This window comes from Microcebus murinus, chromosome 27 (genome assembly GCF_040939455.1).
Source record: "Microcebus murinus isolate Inina chromosome 27, M.murinus_Inina_mat1.0, whole genome shotgun sequence".
Taxonomy (NCBI): Eukaryota; Metazoa; Chordata; class Mammalia; order Primates; family Cheirogaleidae; genus Microcebus; species Microcebus murinus.
The window spans coordinates 9826697-9853745 of record NC_134130.1 but is presented as its reverse complement, the minus strand read 5'-3'; the positions used below and the strand labels follow the sequence as shown (position 1 = coordinate 9853745).

Sequence of the window (27049 nt, the reverse complement as noted above, 5' to 3'; positions counted from 1 at the left end):
CGAGTCCCAATTCCGAATATCAACAGGAACTACTTTCCAGCCCACCCTCGTTCCTCTACTTGATCATGATAATACTCAAAATCATGACATTCAGGGTTCCCAGGGAGAAATCTTGCTTTCACAGCTTCTACTTCTTGAGCAACTTGATAACTATTAATGATTTGTTCATGAAAAAGATGTGTAAAAAGGTAAAGAATTACAGTTGCCCCTGAGTTGAAAAAAAAATGCACATTCTAGGAATAAACAGAAAAATATTCTTCTTGGAAGTAAACAACAAAAAGCAGTGTTTTGTTTTGTTTTGTTTTGTTTTCTTCAGGATATATTTTAGAAGTCAGGAACCTTTGATACTTTTATTTGATGGAATAAGCTGTTTTCAAGGCCACCCACAACCTTGAATCTAGCATTATGGTCCAAGCCAGGATGATATAGGTGGGGACAGAAGCTGTGGCTGCCATTCAAACAACTTCCTGGGGCCCGAGGGAAGGGAGGGAGTTAATGTATTCAGTTTCTACTATATGCAGAAACTGTGCTAAAAATTTTACGTAGGTTATAATAATAGCTAAACTTAACTGAGCATAAAACTTTGGACCCTGAATCATGCCAAGTGTCTTTCATAGATTTTCGCTTTTAATCAGTAGTCCTTAGGAGATAGGTGCCATCATTATCCCCATTTTACAGACTACAGATGGGGGTCTGAGTCACAAAGAGGCTGGGTCACTTGCCCAGGATCATACCATGTTATGTATTCATAATACGTAACATTCAGTCTGCAACTGGATTCAGTCTGCAACTTGCATTCTTAATCAATTATACTGCAATTTCATTTACTCCTCAGAATTACTCCAAAAAAGAAGGTATTATTCCCATTTTACAAATGAAGTAACTGAAGCTCAGAGAGCTGAACAGCTTGGCCAGCGATCACTATCCTTCTAAGTCATGCTTTAGGGTTAGACATCAGCGTGTGTCTGATGTCCCACCTGGGCTCTCCTGACGGTCACATGGTTTCCAAAATCCCATCAGACTCCCTGACACCTGTTGACTGTGTGTTCACCCAGAGCCTGCTCTGTCCATGCTTTACAGATGGCTTTAACTGTGTTGAGTGCCATTAGGAAAGACTCCACTTTCCTAAGATTACTCATAAAATCAGATGCGATGGCAGCATGGTGACAGTCCAAGCCAGTCTCTGAGAGAGAAGCATCTGTTTTGCAAGTGGAAAAGATGGATTGGAGAGGAATTTTGTGTGAGTTCCCCCAAGGCTTTCATTTTTCTGACTTCAGAATGAATAGTGTTATTCATGGTCTGGGAATAGGAAAGAATGTGAACTTAAAAAATAAAGCATCATCAAAATCTCAACATGAAGGAAGTGCTCCTCTTGGGTCCATGCCTTTGTGACTAAAGGCAATTCAGGGAACTTTCCTGTTAAGTAGTGAATCAGCACCCAGCTTGGCTTGCCACTAAGCTGATAATAACTCAAGGCATTTCAACAGGAATAATTCTAAATAGAATAATACTGAGGGAGTCACACATTTTCAGTGCTTTAAACTATATTCTAAAAAAGTAGTTAACCCTGGAATCTTAGAGCTCTTCGGTGCCCCTCCCGGCCACGCTGGCGTCACCCTGGTGTACATGAGGAAGCAAACCCTTCCTGCCACAAAGTGTCCTCAATAGAAGATTTCTCAACAGTTATTTCTGTCAAAGACTTCCCAGCAAGGACATTTTTACACCTTACATTTTTTTCCAAGTGTTTTCTTTTTTTCTTAAACTATGTCTCATTGCTATTTTGAAAATATCTTCTGAGAGCTAGTGTAAAGGATTGTAAACATGGGTTTTGAACATTCCCGTCACTAACTTCAAGAAAAGAAGATGTGGGCTTCCAGGTTAACTATAAAAACTGTGTATCTGCAGTTTTAACTGTAAAAACAGTGTATCTGCAGAGCTCCATTGCCTTAATTTAAAAGTATAGAGCCACTAATAAGATGACAGTTACAGGGGCTTACCATGTGCAAGGTGCCACTGTAAGTATTTTATAAGTATTAACTTTTTTAGTCATTACAACATGACTACAGGTGGGTATTATTTTTGTCCCACTTTGAGATGAGAAAATTGAGGTAAAGTCAGGGAACTTGTCTAACATGCTAGGGTTAAGACTGAGGACCCCACAGCAAGCTCCACAGCCACCCCTTGGTCCCCAGGCTGTCCCCCCCTCTTCTGAGTGCAAGAAGATTCAGGACACAAATGAAAGGAGCTGCTCATCGGAGGTGATGAGGTTTATAGAAATCACTCAAATATGTCTCAGAAATAACTCAAAAGTTATACTCAATCTTCTAAATCTAAGTTAGAAATATTGAAAAATCTTCTTAGAGTTTGGTAGCACCAAGTGATAAATACGGTAAACAAGGTCTATGGGAGAAAGCTATCGTTTTTATTTTAATCTGCCTATGTGCTTATAACTCAATATATGGTAGAGGGAAGCTCAGTGCTTTGTTGGTTTCCATTGAATGAAAACCCAGGAAGGACCAGACCAAATGCCTCAAACACCCACCAATTCCAGCCAACTGTGAGCTCCTTAGATTACTACAGTTGTGCTAATTTACACTTGGCAGATTAAAGAAAAAGAAAATCGTGATGAAGAGAAAATTTTCAAATTCTAGTATGATAATAATGCAGGAAAAAAGCTCCCCTAAATTTTTTTTTTTTTTTGAGACAGAGTCTCGATTTGTTGCCCAGGCTAGAGTGAGTGCCATGGCATCAGCCTAGCTCACAGCAACCTCAAACTCCTGGGCTCAAGCAATCCTCCTGCCTCAGCCTCCTGAGTAGCTGGGACTACAGGCATGCACCACCATGCCTGGTTAATTTTTTCTATATATATTAGTTGGCCAATTAATTTCTTTTCTATTTATAGTAGAGACAGGGTCTCACTCTTGCTCAGGCTTGTTTCGAACTCCTGACCTTGAGCAATCTGCCCGCCCCTGGCCTCCCAGAGTGCTAGGATTACAGGCGAGAGCCACTTCCCTAAATTTTTAAATTAGAAAAAAAACCCATGATTTTTGATTAAGGGGAAGCAAAATATAACCATTCTTTAAATGAACTTCACACATGATTAAGTGAGGTAATGTGTATAAACCTCGAGCACTTTTTGCAGTGGTCAAGGCTGTGGCTCTGGGCTAACCTGCCTGCATCAGATGCCAGGCCTGCCTCTTGCTGGTTGGGAGACTTTGAGCAAAGGATTCGGCTGCTCTCTGCATCAGAACCTCAGCTGAGAATGGGGACAGTGACAGGAGGACCTCGAGCTACTGTGCAGATTCAGTGATCAATATGCATAATGTGTCTAGAACAGTGCCTGGCACGTAGAAAGTATTTAACATGTGTTAGCTATTAATATTACTGTAAAGGGCACTTAATAAATAATAGCGACTATTTCAAAATCTTCTAAGGAGGAAAACACACAATGAAGCAAGTTCTTTTGTGTTCTCTGTTAATAGGAGTCCTGGCTTAAGGGACCTACCACAATGAAAACAGAAAAAGCAGGGGCAGTGTCAGGATCAATATCATGTTGACATAAGAAATCTATTCCCAGGAGTCTTTGATGGAAAGATCTTTTTTCTTCTCTACTTTCTTTTTTTCTTACAGAAGCTATATATGTTGACATTCCTCTGTATTCAGCCTGTTTGTCAATATTTTTTTTTCTGCTTTGTGTTCATCGATTGTCCTAGCACTGTTTCAGTGGCGTGCAAAGATGATACCAGGACTCAAAGCGACTGGCTCAATATTTTTAAAAATAAACCTAACGTCAGCTTTGAGACTCTACTATAAAGGTGCTGTGTTCTGTTCAAATGACCAATATCAAACAGAACAAACGTGGTATACTTGGCAATAGAAAGAGAACTCTTATGGGGGAATATTTGCAAATCAAATATATTCTCAAAATAGGACAGTTGGTATCCTGAGAAAGGTCCTAGGATAGTCGAAGCTTAAATAGGCCTGTAGCACAGAAAGTGGAACAGTTGGCAACCCTCCCCCTGAGACTACCCTGCTTCAGACCTGCCGCAGTCGGGCTCCGACAGAACCCGAATGACCTAGGAGGGCGCAGCTCACAGCTGTCCTTGTCCCTTCTTTCCAACGCTGTCCTAGGACAAAGGGTCAGCAACCTGGCCTTTTTAGAGTAACAGATCCCCTTGCCTGAGAAGCATGATCACTTTCCAAAAACAGAAGGAGAGAAACCTCGGCCCGAACAGAGCAAACCTCCAGCTCGCAGGGCAAATGATGAAACACAATTCTCAGAAGCTGGGCAACTGGCGTAGGGAGGAACTGAGCATTCCAGCCGCCTTTCCAGCCCAGGGAATTTTTGTGGGTTTTCTGGCACTTCTAGAATCTTTCTGAGTCAGAAGCAGAAGTCAGGACTGGTCCTGAAGAAGAAGAAGAAGAAAAAAAATCAAAACAAGCTGAGATTCAGAGATTTTTTTTTTTAATTTTTTCTTTTTTCTTTTTTGTCTCTCTCTCTCTTTTTTATTTCAGCATATTACGGGGGTACAAACCTTTAGGTTACGTATATCACCCTTGCCCAACCCTAGTCAGCGCTTCAAGCATGTCCATCCCCCAGATGGAGATTGTGAAAATTTTATCTGAATCCAAAATAGCTTTTTTTTCAAATACAATTAAATTGATTTAGTTTAGTTTTCCTTTTGTGTCATTGAATTCCATTTCTGCCATTGCATGCCCCTTGGTTCTTTTCAGTCCTAGCGTATCTCAGACTAGTAAAGAAATGTTGACAAAACCATCCTCCAGAGCTAGGAATCACCAAGGAACAGGCTGGACTGATATAAAGTGCTAATTCAAGGTATCGTTCCAATCTTTCCCCAATTAGGCCTTTGGTTTGAGGTTTGCTTTTTCTTAAACTCATATTCAGAGTCTGTTGATGGTGGCTCTGCCCCACTGGACTACTCGTTAATATTTATCCAACGATCATAATTCTTCATGTAAGCACAACATGATCCGAATAGATTTTGATCTACACTGTGGAATACCCACCAAAATGTCACAACTCCTTGTGGTGGGCGCTACTGAGACAAAGAGCAAAGCAAAATATATCATCACTTAGAACTTTTGATTTTAGTTTTAATTTTACACTTCACTCACCAACTAACATGATTTCCTTTATACACAGCACATTAGTTTGAGCAAACTATTGTCTTCCTAGTGTTGTAACACACGCCCTCCAACATTTGTTTGTTCCCAGGGGAAAACAAATCCACCCCCCCCCCGCCCCACCTGGGAGATTCTGATTTATTAGGTTTTTGTAACATACACCCCAGGTGATTCTGATGCTAACGGTTGTGAACCACACTTTGAAAAACACTTTTCTAATCTGTAAAGCATTTAAGTCAACTTTATTATTTAAAACCCCAGTTTTCATGTTCATTCACCACCTTCCTGACTTTCCTTCCAATGCCCAGGAGATGGCAGCAAACCCTCTTCCCCACTCGGCTCTTCCCAGGCAGCCGGTCCAAAGCTTGTATTATATTACAATGTGCCTTGAATATTCCTTTTTTAAAATAGAAGAATAAAGGAGGCCTTGAGATGTGATCTTATCTGACCTCTGCCTCTAATCAAGAATGAGCATAAATATATCTAGGAATGGAGTGATATAATTTTATCATCTAGAAAAGGCATTGATTGTCTGCAGTTCCTTGGCTGTTTTTCTTATCTCTGGGAAAGGAATTGTATGATTTCCGTGGGCTGCAGGGCCCTAGAGTCCATTATCTCCAATCGAAAATGTGCTTATTAATAACACTTAAATCTCTCTGGCAGTAATCTAAACATTCTCATTTTGAGATCTAGGCTAAAGGAGAAATTTGAAGCACTCTGAATGCTAATTAGCTTTTTTAAATGAAAATAAGTACAACTGTAAAATATTCAAGAGAAAAAGGAGGTTCATGCACTTTAGATATCACAGGGAGAAAGGCCCACATTTCTGTTTAACCCTAACGTTAATACAAGCAAATAGTGCAATAGATCGACCAAATGCAAACTCAGGCAGAGGCTACTGAAACATAGAGAAGTGTACGGAGCAAAGCAGTAGGTAGGCCCACTCGGGAACAGCTTTGATCCCAACGAGCACATTGTTCCCAGACCTTTGACCCACTATCGTTTATTTCTAAAACAAAAAAGATGGTGACGCATTTGGAAGTTCTGTGACGCAAGATATATGTTTGTACATTTCCAGTGGGAAGAGAAAAGACTGACAAAGCTGGATGTTTGTGAATGAGGCAGTCAGTTGAGTCCAGGGTGACTGCAGGTGTGATACCAGATGATCAATGCATCACTGATCTACTAGTTCTATTTTTAAAGGAACTTGATCGCATTAGGTTTAGCAATACTGATATAGGCAAGATTAAGAAGAAGGATGAAACTGGGGGAAACCGCCATTAACAGGGAAACCTGCACACTGCTAGCATAGTGTGTCCGGTGACCTCCCTGATCGCAGAGGAAATTTTGGACTGATATCGGTTGGGAATCTTTTTACAAATAGTTAAACTCCAGTTATTTCTTTTTCCATCCTTTCCCTCTGCATTTTTTGAAAATGGTTGCTTAAAAACTTCAGACATATGTATCACATATATACATATATATGAAGGATCTCTCTTTCTCTTTTATTCTCAAATGTGTATTACGAGGGCCTAGACATTTTGGTACCTCCAGAAGAAGTTATTTTTTATTTTAAGACTATTCCAAATGGTTAAGAGGGTTGACGTAGTATTTGTAGCTATTAATAATTCACAAGATTTTTGTGAATTCATCAATGCCTTTGCATGAATCAATACTAAAAGTGAAAAAATTGTGCAGCGATTGCAATAGTTAATAAATACCTAGCATCAAAATGAAGGCAAACTTTGGGATGGGGAGAAGTCAGGTGAATAATAAAGAATAAGATCCTTTTAATAAATATGTGGCCCACATAGAAAAATTTGCTGTTGTATTAACATGCAATGTTTTATGTAGATAATTATACACTGCAGTTCTGTGAGTGCATTAAGAAAACTTTGCCAATAGAAAACAGTTGTAATACAGCTAATGCCAAGGGCAAAACTAGATATTTAGTCTCTAATTTTAAGTTTGTTAAGTAGACAAGCCATTCTAAAACCTCACAAGATTTCCCCTTGAACCATTAAAGACAGACTACAAATATCTGGGATTACTATTTTCAAGGGAAGTAAATCCTTCTTATTTTGAAAAAAATGTACCTGGGATACTTCTGACAAAAGATGTTTCCCTAAGTTTCTTATTTGCATTTAAAAAGCACGTGATCATGACTATCATTGTATATTCTGCTTGAATCTATTTTTCCCCTTAGTGGTCTTTTATCTATTCCAAAACAATCAGACTTGAAATCCCACCTACTTATGGCATGCCTGTGTCTCTAAAATGAAATGACATACATGAAATTATTGTGTAAATTCCCTCAAACAAGAAAGATATCTTAAATAATACTTACCACTTGGACCAGAGAGGGTGGTAAGGGCATTAAGCATGATTTTTTTCTACTCTGTGCTTTAGAAAACAAGTTGTTGATGCCTTTCCTGATAAAGAGTTGGATTTATGATTCCTAATTTTAAATGTCACTCTGGGGCCGTGTTTTTGATGAGGACAACGTAAATGTGATTTGGCAGTAAGCCTTCGATTTCTCAAGAACACTAGGTTGAAGAATTTACTCAGTGAATCAGAGGACCCATTCAATGAGCTTAGGGATGTCCTGGACAGAAAGAAACACAATTGCAAAGACCAGACGTGCACTTTCCCCATCATGTGTTTTCCAAATCTTTGTGAAATAATGTGGTCATGTGTTTTGGTCGTGCGGTTATTGACGGGCCTACGTCACTACCATTAACCAGCTTTGATTCATCGAGGTTTTTAATGTGATTGGGAGTTGTGTCAGTGGAGGGCTTAAAAACACACCAGTGGGAAGTTTTGAGAATGTTCTCATTCAAAGGCCAGATCAACCTAGTTAGACAGTGCGCGTACATTTCTTAAGAATACTTGTTCTTAAAATCTTAGCTGATAACGATTTTCCTCTAAGAAATCAAAAGCCATTCTACTTGGAAAATAATTTTGCTTAAGGGATGTTAGCTCTACCTCAAAGAGTCAGCACATAATCTATAAAAAAAAAATCATTTTTTCCTCACTTTCCTTCCAGAAATCAAAGCACATTTGTGGCAGCTTTTCGTTTGTGAATGAGGGAGAGAGGAGATGGTTGCATGGGTTTTTTTCAGCCAAGAAGGGTATTTAGGATATTATAGGCAGCTAAAGCTATATTCACATAGTTAAACACACTTTGAAGTGGGATTTATAATGTATTATAATTATAATTGAATAAGGTGTGTAACATGTTAATTGTTATACTAGTAAAAGGTGACTCTCCTTTATTAAGTTCTTACTATGTGCCAGGCACTGAAATTTTTCTCTACAAAAACTCCCACAAGGTCAAAAGTTCATTTATTTTATACAAGATCAACATCCTTTGTTTATGTGAAAATTACTTTTCTTCTCTATAGAAATGGATGAAATCTGAACTTTTGATACCTAGTATTTATTTATTCTATGGTGGGAATCAATGTGAATGGCTTTTACCATTTAAATCTTTTGAGGAAAGAGAAAATTTTTCAGAAAATATTAGGAAAAGTGTTTCAAGATTTATTTTTGTGTTCGAATGAATTAAACTAGACTTTTATAAAAATATACATGAGTAAGACTTTTCCCCAAGAATGGCAGAAAAGTTAAAATGGTAATTCCAGCTATATGAATAGAACATAATCTATCTTAATAGAAATGTGTTCATAGGCTATAATTTGTAGGTATAATTTGTAGAGTAACATACTTCTTTTTTTGAGGGTGACAAGGTAAAAATTATTGATGTAGTAATATTTTCCATTAACAGATATAATGCCTTAAAAGGCATTATTCAAATAAAATATTATTACCTATGGCTTTAATTCTCCAATTTCCCTGTACAAACACACATTGGCTGTATGACCTAGGATACATCACCCAATTTCTTTTTTGTGTGTGAGACAGAGTCTCACTCTGTTGCCTGGTCTAGAGTGCCGTGGGATCAGCCTAGCTCACAGCAACCTCAAACTCTTGGGCTCAAGCAATCCTTCTGCCTCAGCCTCCCGGGTAGCTGGGACTACGAGCATGCACCACCATGCCTGGCTAATTGTTTCTATATATTTTTAGTTGGCCAATTAATTTCTTTCTATTTTGCTCTTTCTCAGGCTGATTTCAAACTCCTGAGCTTGAGCCATCCGCCTGCCTCGGCCTCCCGGAGTGCCAGGATTACAGGCGTGAGCCACCATGCCCGGCTAATTTTTTCTATATATTTTTAGTTGACCAATTAATTTCTTTCTATTTTTAGTAGAGATGAAGTCTCGCTCTTTCTCAGGCCAGTTTCGAACTCCTGACCTTGAGCGATCCACCTGCCTCAGCCTCCCAGAGTGCCAGGATTACAGGCATGAGCCACCTCGCCTGGCCACATTACCCAATTTCTATGCCTTGGTTTCCTTATTTGCAAGATGGAAATTGTGGGGTTGTTGAGAGGATTACAAGAGCTAATAAACACAAAGTGCTGAGAACTGTGCCTAGTAGATTATAAAAATTCTATACATTTGTTATTATTATCATTGCTTCTGTGGCAAAAAAAAAGTATATGCACAGACTCTGCCTTAACATCGGTTTTCATGACCTTAAGTTGAGTGTGGTTATTTTTATCGCTTTAGAATAGAAGGCTAAAAAAAAAAAAAATCAAGAAGTCTGTATTTTGGCCCGCTCAGCCCTGGCAGGGAGATGAGGTCAGTGGCACTGCGTCTGCCAGCCCAGCTGCCTGAGTTTGGTGGCAGGAGGGGGCTGGAGCTGGCAGAGCAGTATGGAGGCGCTCGCTGCTAACGCCACTTCAAAGGCAAGGCTGCCTCCTATTTTTACCCATGCCTCTGCAGTCGCCTCTTGAACAAAAGGTTCTGCCAGGTCTCTGCCACCTTTATAGGGCCACTTCTCACCATAACAAAAATAATCACCACTCGTTATGCTACGTGGCATTCAATTTATAAATGCAACCCCTACCCTACCCATAATCGTCCACCATTATTCCCGTTTTGCAAGTAAGGAAAGCAGGGCTGGGAGAGGTTGACTCATGCTGGTAACAAGAGGCAAAGGCAGGACTCCCAGGCCACTGTGACGTCCAAGTTCACATTCTTTCCCTTACGACATGCTGACTCCCATTGTCGCTTACAACTCTTACCCTTTCGCACAAACGGGTTTCCTTCAAGCTTGAAGGAAAGCCTTTTATGTAAAAAGTCTACTGTTTTCGAACAGAAAATGCAATCTAAAAGCGAAGCCAAGATGAGCAGTCAGTGACAGGGCCAGCATGACGCTGCAGAAGCACACCTCTCACTTTGATCATGAGTGAGCTCTTGCATTCATGGAACTACTTAAACAGTGTGTGTCCACTTGGCTGCTTTTCTATTACAAAATATGGCTTATTAAATCCTGATTCTCAGCCCTATTCCTGGCAGGCGGAAGAATACTGAGAACTTTTGTCTGAAGAAATGGGCACGCTCCTCATTTTCTAGATGAGACAGTATGACAACTGAATTTCCCGAATCTCCACTTGGGGGAAGAAAACTTAACATCCACTTTACTGGTTTTGTTTGTTTGTTTTTGAGACAGAGTCTCACTCTGTTGCCCTGGCATCAGCCTAGCTCACAGCAACCTCAAACTCCTGGGCTCAAGCGATCCTCCTGCCTCAGCCTCCCGAGTAGCTGGGACTACAGGCATGCGCCACCATGCCCGGCTAATTTTTTCTATATATTTTTAGCTATCCAATTAATTTCTTTTTATTTTTAGTAGAGATGGGGTCTCGCTCTTGCTCAGGCTGGTTTTGAACTCCTGAGCTCACACGATCCACCCGCCTCCCAGAGTGCTAGGATTACAGGCGTGAGCCACCGCGCAAGATCCACTTTAAGAAGGCAAGTTGTAGGGAATATAAGGAAGAGACTTTCTTTCTTTCTTTCTTTCTTTCTTTCTTTCTTTCTTTCTTTCTTTCTTTCTTTCTTTCTTTCTTTCTTTCTTTCTTTCTTTCTTTCTCTCTCTCTCTCTCTCTCTCTCTCTCTCTCTCTCTCTCTCTCTTTCTTTCTTTCTTTCTTTCATTTCAAAGTATTACGGGGGTATAAGTGTTTTTGGTTACATGGATCACTTTTGTAATGTTCAAGTCAGTGTTATAAAGTGTGCCCGTCACCCCGATAGTGTTCATTGTGCCTGTCAGGTAGGTTTTCACCCATCCCGTCCTCCCCCATCCCCTCTGCTTGATTTTTCTTGAGATTTACTTCCCTCTGTGCACATATGTGCTCATCAGTTAGTTCCAATTTAATAGTGAGCACCTGTGGTGTTTGTGTTTCCATTCTTCGGATACTTAAGAGACTAGAACAAAAATGACCTTAAAGTTCTCTTCTCCCATCCTGCCTCAAGCTCAATTGTGTGTAAGTCACGTCAAAAGAGTATTTGTCCTATATTTAAAAACCTATAGATAAAGGGATTCTAAAAAAAGAAATTTTTTCCAGTGTTTAACTGCTTCTAGTGTCAAGAAAATTGTTATTGAAGATTCGCCAGAGCTGACAGTGACCCTGAGAGATTAGTTATCAGAGGCTGCCGTTTCCTAACACCTACTTACACTCATGATAAATGGTAAATCAGCTTTCTCTTCTTCAACCTTCACTAATTCCAATCTCCATTATCTTTTCCTTCTTAGGTCTTTTTTTTTTTTTTTTTAGTCTTGCAAAGGTACTTCAGGCTATCTTTAGGATTCATGCATGGTTTTCCACAAGACTTTTCTCACTTGCAAAATCAAAGCAGCTTGAAACCCTTAAACTGCCATGGACCTGAATGCAAATCGTTAATTGCACTTTAAAATCTTCCACCTGTTCAGAAAAATTGAATTTTTCCTAAATAGTGACTAATCAAGTCTGTCTTGCTAATCATACCTTGCAGTGCATATTGATACGCATGCGTTGGAGGTGGTAGGGAAGGTTCTGTTGGTGTGTGTCCCGTGCCACGTGTAGCTGATGTGTGGGAAGGCTACATGTATGGTTATCTTTTGGTGAAGGAAGATAACCAAATTTTCTACTTATGACAGCCTGATATGGAAATCATCATTCCTCCATTCAACAAATACTTACTCAGCACCTACTATTCCGGTGCCAGGCATGTTCTAGGGATATCATAATAAAACAGAAAACTCTTACCCTTGGATGGACCTTAATTTCAAGTGAGGAAAGACAAGTAAACAAAATGATTAAGTAAAGCATTTACTATGGCAGACGGATGTAAGCGTAAGGAAAGAAAGCAAGCGGGAGGGGCAGATGGGGAATTTGGAGAACTCGAGGGATTTGCCCAATAAAGAGATCCTGTGATATCTGAGTAAGGCAGGAGTTATGCTGGGATGTGGGGTGTCGTGTCCCAGACAAAAGGATCAGCGTGTATAAACGCCCGAGGCGTGAGTGTGCCCAGCGTGTGCAAGGGATAGCAGAGACCCTGGACAGGGGCAGAAGGAGGGGGAGCATGGGAGGGAGATGGAGTTGGGCTGTAAGAGCCCACTGAGCAGGTTCTCTGGGGTCTTGTGGGTCAACGAAAAGACTTTGGTTGCTCCTTTTTTTGTTTTTGTTTTTGTTTTTTTTTTGAGACAGAGTCTCACTTTGTTGCCCAGGCTAGAGTGAGTGCCATGGCGTCAGCGTAGCTCACAGCAACCTCAAACTCCTGGGCTCAAGTGATCCTACTGCCTCAGCCTCCCAAGTAGCTGGGACTACAGGCATGCACCACCAGGCCCGGCTGATTTTTTTCTATATATATTAGTTGGCCAATTAATTTCTTTCTATTTATAGTAGAGACGGGTCTCGCTCTTGCTCAGGCTGGTTTTGAACTCCTGACCTCAAGCAGTCTTCCCACCTTGGCCTCCCAGAGTGCTAGGATTACAGGCCTGAGCCAGGTTGTTCCTTTTTTGAAATGAGAAACCACCGGAGGGGTTTCGCCAGAGGACTAAGTGACATAATGTGACTTAGGGTTTAACAGGATAATTGTGGCTGGCATGTTAATAACAGACTAAAGGAAGGAAGGATGGGACTAGGGAAACCAGTTAACAGACAGTGACACAGGCTGGAGTTTGTGTGACCCAGTCCAGGATGGTTCCAGTGGAGATGAAAAGAAACAGTCAGATATGGGACATATTTTGAAGCCTGTGCTGATGGAATTTGCTGACCGAGCAGGTGTGCCCTGTAAGATGGAGAGGAGTCGGTGCTGACTCCCAAGATTTTGACCAGAGAAAATAGGAAAATGGGGAGTAATTGTGCTCCTCGCACGCTCTCTTCCATGCACTTGCCCCTTCGGACCTCTGCCTTTCAGAAATTCTAATCAATGATTAAAAAGGCCAAAGAAATACCATTTATTCCTGTTTGTTTTTCTTGGCCTCCAGGAATCTGTTTATGATAAAGAACAAGTTTGTGATAAGTATTATATTCACTGATCATGTGTTTAAAGGAGAAAGGAGTCAAAGGAGTTGAAATAATATTTATCAGCTGGAGACTTTCTCTGTAGTACACGAGTAAGCAGGATTTCAGCCAGAAGAATTATTTAGCTTTCAAGGTTTAAGGTATAAAATAGTTTAAATTTCAAAACATACATCACATTAAACTCCTTTGGCTTCTAGGACTATTTACATTGCTTTAGAATTCATTGTCCTTAGTAAGCCTCTGATGACACTTGATTTTTATTATTATTTTATTTTATTTATTTTTTTTGAGACAGAGTCTGGCTTTGTTGCCCAGGCTAGAGTGAGTGCCGTGGCGTCAGCCTAGCTCATAGCAACCTCAAACTCCTGGGCTCAAGCGATCCTCCTGCCTCAGCCTCCCAAGTAGCTGGGACTACAGGCATGCGTCACCATGCCCGGCTAATTTTTTCTATATATATTAGTTGGCCAATTAACTTCTTTCTATTTATAGTAGAGACTGGGTCTCGCTCTTGCTCAGGCTGGTCTTGAACTCCTGACCTTGAGCGATCCTCCTACCTCGGCCTCCCGGAGTGCTAGGATTACAGGCGTGAGCCACCTTGCCCGGCCAACATTTGATTTTTAAATTTCAAGTGTTCTCAGCCAGTTAAATTGGTTACTAGACAGCTTAACAAGGAAGCTAACTAAGTAACTAAGCTGCTTCATTAACAGGCTGTGTGGATAAATCAACATTAAATTGACGTGCAAAGATGGTTTATGTTAAGCTGAGAAAGATCCTTAGCTCCTCTGAGCTTTTCTCCTCCATGTAGAAACCCCTCAGTGCCTCACCTTCATGTAGCAAAAGTGCATCTAAATGTGATGCACCATCTTCCCTGAGCTCTAGTCACCTGCTGGCTCTTGTCACAAATACAAGATGCCAGTATTGATGAATCCAAATGTAGTCAAAATTTAAATGATCCTTTCCAAAATTTCTAAGATCCCATTTTGTTTAATTTGCATGAATTTAAATCCTTTTTTTTTTTTTTTTTTTTTTGAGTCGAAGTCTCACTGTGTTGCCCAGGCTAGAGTGCCGTGGTGTCAGCCTAGCTCACAGCAACCTCAAACTCCTGGGCTCAAGCGATCCTCCTGCTTCAGCCTCCTGAGTAGCTGGGACTACAGGCATGCACCACCCTGCCCGGATAATTTTGTTTTTATGTATATATTTTTAGTTGTCCAGCTAATTTCTTTCTATTTTTTTAGTAGAGATGGGGTCTCGCTCTTGCTCAGGCTTGTCTTGATCTCCTGAACTGAAATGATCCGCCCACCTTGGCCTCCCAGAGTGCTAGGATTACAGGCTCATGCCTGGCCTTGAATCCTTTTTCTTTTCTTTTTTTTAAAGATATGCTTGCATAATGATTGCATTGCAAGTGCAGTCTAATTCAATGAAGAACTCTGGTTCAAGACTGCCTGTGTTAGGTTCCCCACGCAAAGCTTGATGGCCTTCTATACACACACGGGGGAGTTACTTGCCCTCTTCAAGTCTCCTTGTCTGCAGGAAAATAGGGATAATAATAGTGCCGGCGTTATGTGGTTGTTGTGAAGATTATATGACATACTCCACACAAAGCAATTACCCCTCACTGGCTGCCACACAGTAAGTGACCTACTGATGCTGGCTTTTATTAAAGGGAGAGGATGGAAAATGCCTCCTTGGTGTTCAGCCCTTTTGTGGGAATATATTGACACCAGGTGACCCATGAGTTCAGTGAGAATCTTGTGTGTGTCATATTGGACTGGCTAGATATTGGCGTGAACTCTCATGAGTTGAACACGTAAGGAACAGACTGCTCTAAATACCCACAGACTCGAATGTTCCATGTGCAATGTTCACTACGCCATCTGCCAGATGACATGGCCCCTCAGTCCGGTTGAATGACGTTCTCCTCACCACTGGGGTTTGTACTGGTGTTTGAGATTCCAGATTTAAATACAGACTTTGCAAAAAAAAAAAAAATAGTAGCAAACTATTTCCAAATTCTTGAGAACTCCTCAGCCAGATCCAGGTGATTACAGGGGGCTGGAGTGTGACAGGGAGAGAAGATTTTGTGTGGAGGACTTTGGGAGAGTAGAAAAGCGTGTGTTTGGAGAGGTGGAGCGAAGGGACTCTGTCTCTCTCCTCCAGCCGGGTGGGAGAAGAGTTTCAAAGTGGCTTCTTGGAGAACTGGACATGAGCCACCGGGACGAGGAGAGGTAGCAGGTCATAGTAGACTGAGGTCAGTCTGACTCCCACCCAGGAAATCTGGAGGGTGAGGGACAGGCTGAAAAACTGTTTTTGGCAAAAAGTCAGGAGATTTACTGCCACATTTTCATAGGTAAATGATGTGAGTGATCCCCGTAGACCAGGACAAGCCAGGAGCAAGGGGGAGCTGGTTGGGGTCATCTTGTGGCCTCTCCAAGGGGACAAGTACATTTTAGTAGCTGCACACTGTGGGTAGACAGCTTGCTAAGGGGACACAGATGGGTCCCAAGTCACCCCAGCATTGAGATGCATTGACATGAAGCAAAGACTGTATGCAAGACGTTCTCAGTGATGGGGGAATCTTCAAAGAGCTCATGAACGTGTCCTCTCTGGGCCCCTCTGGCCCCAAGAGGGAGAAGCCAGAACAGGATGTCACTAAGCCAAGGAAAAACGTCCCCCTGCTCTTTTTTCTTCTCCGTCCTTTCTGTCGAAGCCCAGGGGCAGAAGGCAGAGTTAGCGAGCTGAGACAAGAAGTGGAAGGAGAGTAAAGAAGCCAACTACACTCTTTCCCTGAAGGAAGGTGACCTCACTTACGTTGAAATTACAGTTTGTTATTCCAGGGAGTGGAACCTCCTACATCAACGTAAGACTGGTTTGGGTAACTTAAGGTGACCGTAGAACTATTCCTAAAAGTAAGCAGAATGTCACAGGCCCTGCTAAGCTTTCATCCAGTGGCAGTGGAAAAACATTCATTAAATAAAAAGTTTAAAGGTAGTAAAAGACAAAAAGAAAGAAGCAATACCATGACATGTCATTGGGAAAGCCCATTTAACATGTTGGCTGAATTATCATATCGAAAATGTAAATTCCTTTGATAATAACGTAACCCGTAGTAGAAGTGACAAACCAGGTCCACCTCTCGTCGTGCTGGGATTCCGCCGTCAGATACTCAAACACAAACACAGAAGAAACACCCCTTTTATTTTCGGGTTTCTCTCGTCATTCCTGGCTCAGGGTGTGTCACACAGCTTCATGTCGACAGCCAGGCAGAGAACAGCATGAACCTGGGGACAGAGATGAGTGGCAAATAGCAGTGGCTAACAAGGTGTGACATTTGCTTTGGAAACACATTAAAATTAGGGGTTTGGATGCAGTCAGGGACTAGGGGCCTGAAGTACTCTTGCCACGAACAGAAACAAATATGTACCTAAAGAATGATTTATTTCTATCACAGCTAAAACTCAGTCTAATCTAAGACAATTTACCGTTTTTCTCTGTTGTTAGCACTTGGTGGAACAGGGAGAGTCGGTCAGTCCGAGGGCTTTGCAGAAGACCTATAGTCATTCTGCTCATTGAGCTAATCGCTTTGCCTTTCTTGCAATCTGCACTACTGTTCCTTTTGTCATGTGTGTATTTTACATGAGATTTTGGGTTTAAACCTCCATCCTAGTTTTAATCTCTCTTTAGAAAACGGCCAGGTGCAGTGGCTCATGCCTGTAATCCTAGCACTCTGGAAGGCCGAGGCGGGAGGATCACTCAAGGTCAGGAGTTTAAGACCTTGAAGAGTGAGACTCTGTCTCTACTAAAAAAAATAGAAAGAAATTAGCTGGACAACTAATATACATATATACAAAAAATTAGCCAGGCATGGTGGCACATGCCTGTAGCCCCAGCTACTCGGGAGGCTGAGGCAGGAGGATTGCTTGAGCCCAGGAGTTTGAGGTTGCTGTGAACTAGGCTGATGCCAGGGCACTCTAGCCCGGGCAACAGGGTGAGACTCTGTCTCAAAAAGAAAAAAAAAGTGAATTAAATAGAAAGCCTTGGCCTATGCTTTCAATATCATTCCGCAAAGTTGTACTGTTCTCCCTACACATTCAGCTGATGAACATTTATACCTTAGCTGAAAATAACTTCTGATCTCTTTGTTGTTAGGGTATCTCACTCAACAATGTTTTGTACTTTTCGAATTCTGTTAAGTTCCAGTTCTTCTGAAGGTTTACAAACTAAGTGTGAGATAAAGGCCAGAAAATCAACTTCATGCCGTGTTTTGGATGCCTCATCATTGCAGTGTACACATTGACATAGTATTTACTACTTATCCCCAGGGTACTGATAAGCATTTCTTTTTCCAGTTATTAGCCAGTGACTTAATCACCTATGTTCAGGGGCTTTGTCTACCTTTCCTTTCCTTTCCTTTCCTTTCCTTTCCTTTCCTTTCCTTTCCTTTCCTTTCCTTTCCTTTCCTTTCCTTTCCTTTCCTTTCCTTTCCTTTCCTTTCCTTTCCTTTCCTTTCCTTTCCTTTCCTTTCCTTTCCTTTCCTTTTTTTGAGACAGAGTCTCACTTTGTTGCCCAGGCTAGAGTGAGTGCCGTGGCATCAGCCTAGCTCACAGCAACCTCAAACTCCTGGGCTCAAGCGATCCTCCTGCCTCAGCCTCCCGAGTAGCTGGGACTACAGGCATGCGCCACCATGCCCTGCTAATTTTTTCTCTATATATTAGTTGGCCAATTAATTTTTTTCTGTTTATAGTAGAGATGGGGTCTCGCTCTTGCTCAGGCTGGTTTCGAAGTCCTGACCTCGAGCAATCTGCCCGCCTCGGCCTTGTCTATATTTCTGTAGGGTCTTGGATCCTTTTTTCTATCTGCTCAGTCCGCTATCATTTTAAACACCAAAATACCTGACCAAAGCAGGCCCTCTACGTGCTATATCTGATCAAAGATCACATAAGGCAAGCTTCCAGGTAATCTGAAAACTCTCCCGCTCTATAGACGGATGTTGTTCTAAGTCTTCCATAGATAAGGACAAAAGGGAGATATAGACACACGGTAGGAGACAGCTAAATTTAGGAGTCTCTTCTCTAAACCTGCCTTCTGCAGTGACTAACTGGCCACTGGGGAGCTGAAAATGTATTGGATTGTTGCACCTCCAGGGCAGGGACTTTAGTCATCTTTGTATCTTTAGCTCATAGAACAGTACCTGGAAATATTAGGTGTTTGATAAATTTTTGTTAAATGAGTTTATGAAACCAACACGTAAAGAATGTGGAATAGAAACCAAAGTCTTAAAGTTGACTACAAGTCAAGCTTTCCCCAACCTCCAAATAAACAGTCAGGAGAATTATGACTAGTTCTGAATTAAGATAAGGAGATTCGTGAAAGCAAGTTTTTGCTAGGATTCAACCATTATCACAGAGTCTTAACAATTAGAGAGAGAACCAAGGTCCATTATATGGACCCCCTATTCTTCATATGCAAACCAAGAATGAACAATCTACCTTTTATGTGTGCCCAGTGGAAAAACAAAACACAACATTTGAATCTGAGATGTCTTGCCCAAATCCAGGTGTTGCTATTCACTTTCAAATTAAGAGCTTGATTATAAGAGAAACTCTGTTGTAATGGTTCATGAAATTAGAACACATTTTTAAGCATGGCAATGCCTTTTGTTCAAGAAATGCCATGTTTTGATATTTTCAAAATGATGCATGTCCCCTAGGTGTACCCTTGCTACTTTTGGCCAATAGTTTGTCCAAGGAAGTCTCATGCAAGTGGCAATGTGTGAGGAGGTAATGTAGCTAGTCCCCAGGGTCCCCACAAATGCAGAGGGGTAAAAGGAGAGAACATAAGAGCTTTCCATAAGTTCTATTGCTGGGCGTTAGCCAAGCAGAGGAATGCTGCAGGGACACAAACTCGCGAAGAAATAAGAACGCAATACACATAAAAGGGAGCAAAATGCAAAGGAAGTAGGAGGCAGGAGTAATTCCCTGGAGACCCGGGCAATTATACCACATTTAGGAAATCAAACTCCCTGTGATCTTCACCATATAAATAGATTTTGAGAGGGAAAAAGCAGCTGTTCCATCATACCTCTGATGTGAACTGGCAAGTATTTAATAGTTCTTGTTTGTTTTTGCTATATTCAGTAGACCAAAATGAGATCACAGATTGCTAGTTTTTGTTACAGTTCACTTCTCAGAAGATTAAATAGTGGCAGAGGAGAGATTCCAGAATATATGCACTTTTGAAACAGTGTCAAATTTTAAAAGATTTGTCATTAAGTTATCCAAAGCATTGAGAAAGCAATCGATAAATAATCATTAAGCCTGTATTGCAACACACAGTACCTTGATAGTACAGCTATACAGTTAAACAAAAACCAGGGGTGGGGAAGAGGAAAAGAAAAACTATACAATCTTTTATTGTTGGTAATACAAAATCATAGCATGTTCTACTTTGTAAGAATGAATAAAAATTGTTCGTATATAAAAAAAAAGTCACTTGGAAAAAGCAGCAAGCCTAGTAGTTTACAGTTTGTTTCTTGGGTCTTCAAAATGTTTGGTTTGCTTTGTACCAGGAAGCAGCAGGGGAATGAGGGGAGCCGTGGGCATACACGTGGATATGTGGAGATGGAGTCAGGGTGGTTCCCAGAGAGACAGGGCCCTGCACATAGGGAAAGGGGGTGGGGAGCAGGCAGGAGGGCCAAGCAGAGAGAGTGGGATGGAGTAGCAGACAGAGCTAACTACACGCCAGGCAGAGACAGCCCACCCTGGCCTCAAGCATTGTGCAGGTTTGTTTTTTGCAGTGCTTGGCAATGGCGAGGTGAACACTTTGGAATAACAACCAGCACAAATCAAAATGAATGAGATGCATTAACATTTTCATTGTTTCTAGGAGAGTGGGCGCTCCCTTTCTCTTCCTGGACGATCGGTCCCACCCACCACTGCTACATCTCCTTGGGTACACCAGCCTGCCTGCGCCCACTCTAGCAAACCAAGCGTGGGGCTAGAGAGAGCGAGCAGGAGGCCAACTCCTTGGGAAGCAGCAGCGAAGTCTCCTCTTGGTCTAGTGGACGACGCCTTCAGACCCAGAAACATGCAGGAATCCATCGTGGCCAATGTGGTCTCCGCAGCTCGAAGGAAGGTGCTCCCAGGGCCCCCAGAGGACTGGAACGAGAGACTGTCCCATGCTCCTCAAAGCCAGAAGGCCAACGTGGGCTGGTGTGGAAGGGAAGAGTACAGTGTCACGTCCCTAGCCAATAACGTGTCCACCAACTCCCAGTACGGTTCACAGGTGCCATATGCGTGTTACAGGCAGGCCTCCAGAAATGATTCTGAAATCATGTCCATGGAGACCAGGTCTGATTACTCTTTTCCGGTAGCTGATTACAACTACAACCCACACCCACGAGGATGGAGACGCCAGACATGAAAGTTAGAACTGATCCTATGCCAACTGATTTTTTTTTTTTTTCTTAATGTTCCTTCCTAGGGTTTTTTAGTTTCCTGATAGAGTTAGGTTTGCTTTGGGTTTGGCCTGTTCTCATAGATCACATCTGAGCTTGTGTGTCTATGTTTGTATCACATGCACATGTGAGTGTGAATCACTTCCTTATCAGCTGGTGGACAGAGCATTTCTTTAAAGAGAGAATTCACTTTCTGCATTGCTGTGCTGGCACTTATATGTAATTCATAATCTCAGTGCCATTCATATGGGGTAGTCTATGCAACTGAATTCTGCTCAATTAAAATGAAACTAAGTATTTCTTCCATGTGCCTAAATCCAGTAAGGAACTAACAGAATACGGGGTACTAATTATCACTAGCTGTAATAGCCAGGAATATAACATTAGAGAAATTTTCAGTGGGAGCATGCCAATGAGTAATGCTTACATAAAAAGGATTTCCTTGGTGTTATTTGAAGTATTTCTCTGAAATAATTTTTTTAATCTAATAAAATTCAGATTTTTTGTTTTTAGAATTGAAATATGGAAGTTCTCAGAAAGAAATACATGAGAATACGATTACTATACATTTCAGAAGGATTTTTGATAAATAGTGTAATGTGTGGGGAATAGAAAGATTTAGGTATATGATTTATTTCTAATCTATTTAAAGCCAATAGCCTGAGACAAGAATCGACTCAGTTCAGGTGTCCTCGTGCGTCAAATGAGAATATTGGATTATCTAATCTCTTAGATCCTTAACAACTCTGATATTCTGAGATTTTTCTCATTAACAAAATGTCCTTTGACGCATCGTTTCTTTTTGTCGTTCATCATGTAAATAAATATCAGATTCCATTGAGGAGTGGATTAGGTAATTAGTGTCACTGTATGTCTTGTTAAAAGTCCCCAAAGGAATTGTCAGGTGGCAGGCTTTGTGTTATGTGTTACGTGGAGTGAGGGTTGATGTAAAGATAAAACTATTAATGGATTTAAGGAAGTGGTAGATGAATACACGCATCTGTTATTATGCAACTGTAGGTCATGACCATTTATTTGGTTATGGAAAACATGCCACAGAAGCCTATGTGGCAAGTGGTGCTTCTTTAGAAAGTCGCCATTAGGACGTTCAAAGGAAGTGGAACAGCTGCTTCCCTAATCCCATGACCTGTCCCTGTGAGCCTGACCATGACGCCATCAGATCAGACACCTGCTCCTCGCTGCCATGCCCACAACGTGTTCAGTACGAAAAAATCCAAAGTATTTCACATCCGAAGCAAGTACCTACAATATTTTTAAATGAAAAAAAACCTGAGTATTTAGAACTTTCTTAGTTTTTTAAATATGGTAATTTTGCTTTAAAAAATTATTAACTTTTAAACTCTTGAACTTATCATTATGGTAGTCTTTTATCATTATGATAGTTTCTTTTAAAACTTTTTAAAAAAATGCCAGGGTGCAAGTGGTCAAGGCCTTATCTTGGAAGTAAAAAAATAAAGAGTTGAAAAAAAAAATCACAGTACCTTCTATTAGTGATAGAACCAGGCAGATACTAATTTGTTCAGTTATGGAGAAAAGAAAGAATACATATTTTCTAAAGTTATATTGTTAGATTATACTAAATTGACGTAGTGCTTATTCTCTTAATGTATAATATATGATTATTGACTCCCAAGAGTTTCTATTGTATCTTAAAACATAATACCTGGTATATAGTCAGTAAATCCTCAGAAATCTCCCACAAAAAAAAAATCTTTACTTTTTTCAAAATTTATTATAGTGATTGAATCATTTTAGATTTAAATGTTTTAAGATACGGGAGATTTAGCAGAAAACATTTTGCTTCTGGGGGTCACATTCTATTTTGTTGATTTCTTTTATAAGTACTAGGAATTATTTCCATCAGTTGGTCATATTATTCAATACAATTTCCAGTAGACTCAAAATAGAAACAGATGTTTTAAGCTTAAATATTATTATAAAACTGACTCCTCCCTCTCTGCACGTCCTAGGTTGTCTGGTTATGGGCTGTAGTAAACTATCTGAATCTGTTCTAGACATTAAGAAAAAGACACTACAGGCAGGAAAGCTGCACATTCTTCACTCACAAGGAAAAAGAACATCCCATAACTTTAATAGAAATCAATGCTTTGAGAAGTCGTACTTTGAAGATATTACTTCTAAAAAGCAAATGTGCCATTGTTAAATCATCATAAAGTATACTATGGGTATTTTTCTCCAGTCTACCTGCAAATGAATGCAGTTAGATTGCTTGCATTCAAGCTAATGGTTTAGACACAACACCTGCCACCCTGAGATCTGATACCCATGGGTGGGCAGATCTAGATAACTACTCTCGCAAAAATAAAACGAACTGGTCTCATCTTGTAAATGACAGCATGTGTAGATAAGCGCTGTTGCTTTGTAAATACACAACGCGTTTGCTGTAAGACACTTGTCCATTAGCAGCAATCACGCAAGTAGAAAGAGTTCAGGTTTGCTGTGGATTATAAAGCTTTCTCTAAAGGTAGAGTACACCAGTCATAGGGACACTCATTTGGCACTTTCCCTCCCTCTTCAGTTTAAACATTATGTTATTGCATGTGTATTAAGTGTCAGTTATTAAGATTATTTAAAGTTTGTCTTGTATTTGGAGTTTTATAAGTGCACACGTTCTAGTCCATTTATCTGCCATGTGAACATTTCTTGTTTGTGTGTTGGCACCATCACACACATTGGAAAGGGCGACCCATTAGGGCTCAAGCATATGCATGTATTAATGACTTGAAACTTTGGCTAAAAAATTATATCAAATAGGCTTACTTGTTATCATTAGAAACAAGTTAGAGAAATGTTTCTTAGGAGGAAGTAGATTTTCACATTTGATTTTTTTATTTAAAGTAGAAGTATCAACACTGTCCACACTTTTCTATTAAAACAAGACAATGTTCTACTGATTATTAGATTGATGTTTCCACCTCTGTTTATTCCCAAAAGACTGTATTTGAAAGACATATACTGAAAATCAAAATTATACCAGTAATAAATGTATCCTGAAAATCAAGTTAAGGAATATTTTCATTTTTACTTACCAAAAAAAAATTGTTTTGAATTACTCTTTACCCCAAAGAAAGCTTACTCTTATCTACTACATATTTTTAAATTTTAATTTTCCATGATAGCTTCCAGGCATATCAAAAGAATTTCATGCTGAATGGGGTAACCTTTTAACTGTAACATTTAAAAACTTTTTTAAAAAACTTGCCTGAGAATACAATTAATTTCACATGTGAGTGAAGAAGTTCAGGATTCAAACATAGTTTAATATTATTCTTAACTAATGCTTTCCTTTAATATATTAAGAATCTGTCCTAAGCACAAGGACAGCCCATGGTAGCATGACTTGATAACATGTTGGTTGAATTTCTATAACCACTCTGGGCTCTCACTCTAATCCGCCATGACCTGTGTTAAACTGAAGCCCTCATTAATAAGGCAAATTTAAATAAAGATTTTTAAAAGTGGCTTTGGCTTTCTACACAATATTAAAACTATGAGCTGGAATATGAGCTTCCTGGTCAATTGGTATCATCCAGCACATCTTTTTGACACTTTCTGGGGGGCAAATTCTAAATAAGGTGGTTGTTTTGGGTATTCTAATAAAAAGAATTTTTTTTAAAGGACCAGCACTTGAAAACACACTTCTAGAATGAGGAATGTTTTAAGATTTAAACGACTTAAGAGATAGTAGTACTAGACTGTCTTTAGATGCTAATGCTATATAAAAAGCCCATTTTTTCCCCCTGAGGAATTCCTAGTGTTTAGTAAACTATAAATTTCAAAACAGAGGTAGGTAAGTGTCACCTCCACACAGAGCTGACAGGCAGCCCAAGGCAGGGAGAGTTCGATTCCCGGGCTATCCTCTGAAGAAGAGACAGCAGAAGGGCCTCAAGACCAGCCTGTGTCTCCCCGGCCCACGTGACAATAGAAACATCTAGTACAAAATGCTCCTTCTCAGCAGTTTTGGAAAATCACTAGATCTGTGATTTCTCAAATCTAATAGAGCAGTATTTTTCACGGAGGGGCATTTCATTTTTTATAACTTTATAAAACGTGACATTTTATGTTTTTAGAAAGGATCTGGCAATCTCCACCGACCAAATAAAAATCAAGCAGTTTTATGAAGGGCACTTAAACAGGAAAAGCCTCCACAGTATTTTGCTCTGATATTTTTTCCCTCCCTCTAAATTTGCGGCGAAGATTTGCTATCACCTATAGCACCTTTCTTTCTCCTCCTTGACTTTTCTGTCGTCTTCATAAACTTTCCTCTCTTCCCACCTCCACGCAAAAGGAAAAAGCTTCACTCACTTCCTCAGCATTTCACAATTTATATATTTCTTACTTGAGGGCCTGCAAAGGCTTTGTAAAATAAAGCAGGACTGCCTCATCATGATGATTTGAATAAATGTGAGGTTTGCTTGAAATCACCAAACATATTAGAATAGGTTATAGGTAGGAAGAAATGCACAATTTTATTTAAGCCCAAATTTTCCCTGAAGAGGCCCATCCACCTTTCTGCGAACGTAGAGATAGACAGGGCCTCCTGCTTAGTTGTTCTTCACGTCACCTTTTCTAGAAAAAAATTATTCATTTGGACAATTGAGCTGTAAAGTGTCTTCTTCAGGGATATTCCTTAGAACACAGGTACAGTGCATGTGTTGGGACGCAAAATGCCATCCTTTGTCCCACCCCTGCGTCCACTTGCACAGAGCAGCCAATCTTGAGGCGACAGAGAAAACCAGAGCCCAGTGCTGATCCCTGGCCTGTCCAGACCGGTCTCTTTTCTACAGCTTGGCTTGGTAGTTTTTCTGGTTAAGCTACATCTCATTCATACCACAGCTTTCTGCCAGACCTGCAGAGAACAGAGGAGGATAACAGCTCCCAAATAAATAACAAGGTGGATACATAGTTTCCCATAACTTGTTGTTATTTTGCCAACCAAATTCCTCTTTGTCCTTGAATCCAGATGCACCCTCTGGTTGTCACCTACAGTAACTACGGTGTGATTAGCAGCCATACAAAGTGCCTATCTATGGTTTATTGATGTTAACACTAGAAAGCTGAGAAGAGGAAAAAGAACTCTAATTTTGTGATAACATAGCCAAGGTTTAATGCCCAACTTAGCCAAATCTCATGTCCGGCATGAACTTGTCAAAGAAAATAACCAAAAAAGGGGCCAGAAATTTCATGCCCTGCCGTGGTTTTCAGGTTGTGGTGTTTGAAAATCTTACGTTTCTAATGGAGACTCAAATGATTTTTCTGTAATATGTTTGAAATAAGCAATGTATTTGAATTTCTCATCTTGCATAAAAAGGAAGACATTGAAAAATAAATAAGAATTAACCTTTCAAGGTTTAAAATGCTATTATGTAGAATAAATCAGAGGTACAAACAAACTCTATAGATATTTTCCTTGAGGAAGTTGCACACAAAGAATACATTTGGCTTTCACTTTTGACAACATGAATAAATATTTTTCTCAAAAATAAGATGCATATGAATTTGTAACATGGTTTTATTTTATCATTACCCTAATCACCTCCTCAAGACACTACCTCTTTTTTTTTTTTTTTTTTTTTGAGACAGAGTCTCACTTTGTTGTCCAGGCTAGAGTGAGTGCTGTGGCATCAGCCTAACTCACAGCAACCTCAATCTCCTGGGCTCAAGCAATCTTCCTGCTTCAGCCTCCCAAGTAGCAGGAACTACAGGCATGTGCCACCATGCCCAGCTAATTTTTTGTACATATATTTTTAGTTGGTCAATTAATTTCTTTCTATTTTTAGTAGAGATGGGTGTCACTCAGGCTTGTTTCAAACTCCTGACCTTGAGCAATCCTCCCGTCTCAGCCTTCCAGAGTGCTAGGATTATAGGCGTGGAGCCAGCACGCCCAGCAATACCTCTTAATACTATTACACTGGGGACTAAGTTTCAATATGAATTTCAGAGGGGACAAACATTCAAATCATAACAAGAATTATTCTTAAAACCAACATTAAGGAAGAGTCATTCC

General features: G+C 40.3%; 1 protein-coding gene across 1 annotated transcript in view; it reads left to right on the top strand.

Moving 5' to 3' along the window:
* Positions 1 to 26494, top strand: part of SYNPO2 (synaptopodin 2) — a 171284-nt gene extending 144790 nt beyond the window's left edge. Inside the window, exon 5 of the mRNA XM_012786389.3 lies at positions 20430 to 26494. Within this exon, the coding sequence (XP_012641843.3) occupies positions 20430 to 20966 (537 nt within the window). The 3' untranslated portion in view covers positions 20967 to 26494. The remainder of the gene's footprint in view (positions 1 to 20429) is intronic.
* The last annotated feature ends 555 nt before the right edge of the window (positions 26495 to 27049 follow it).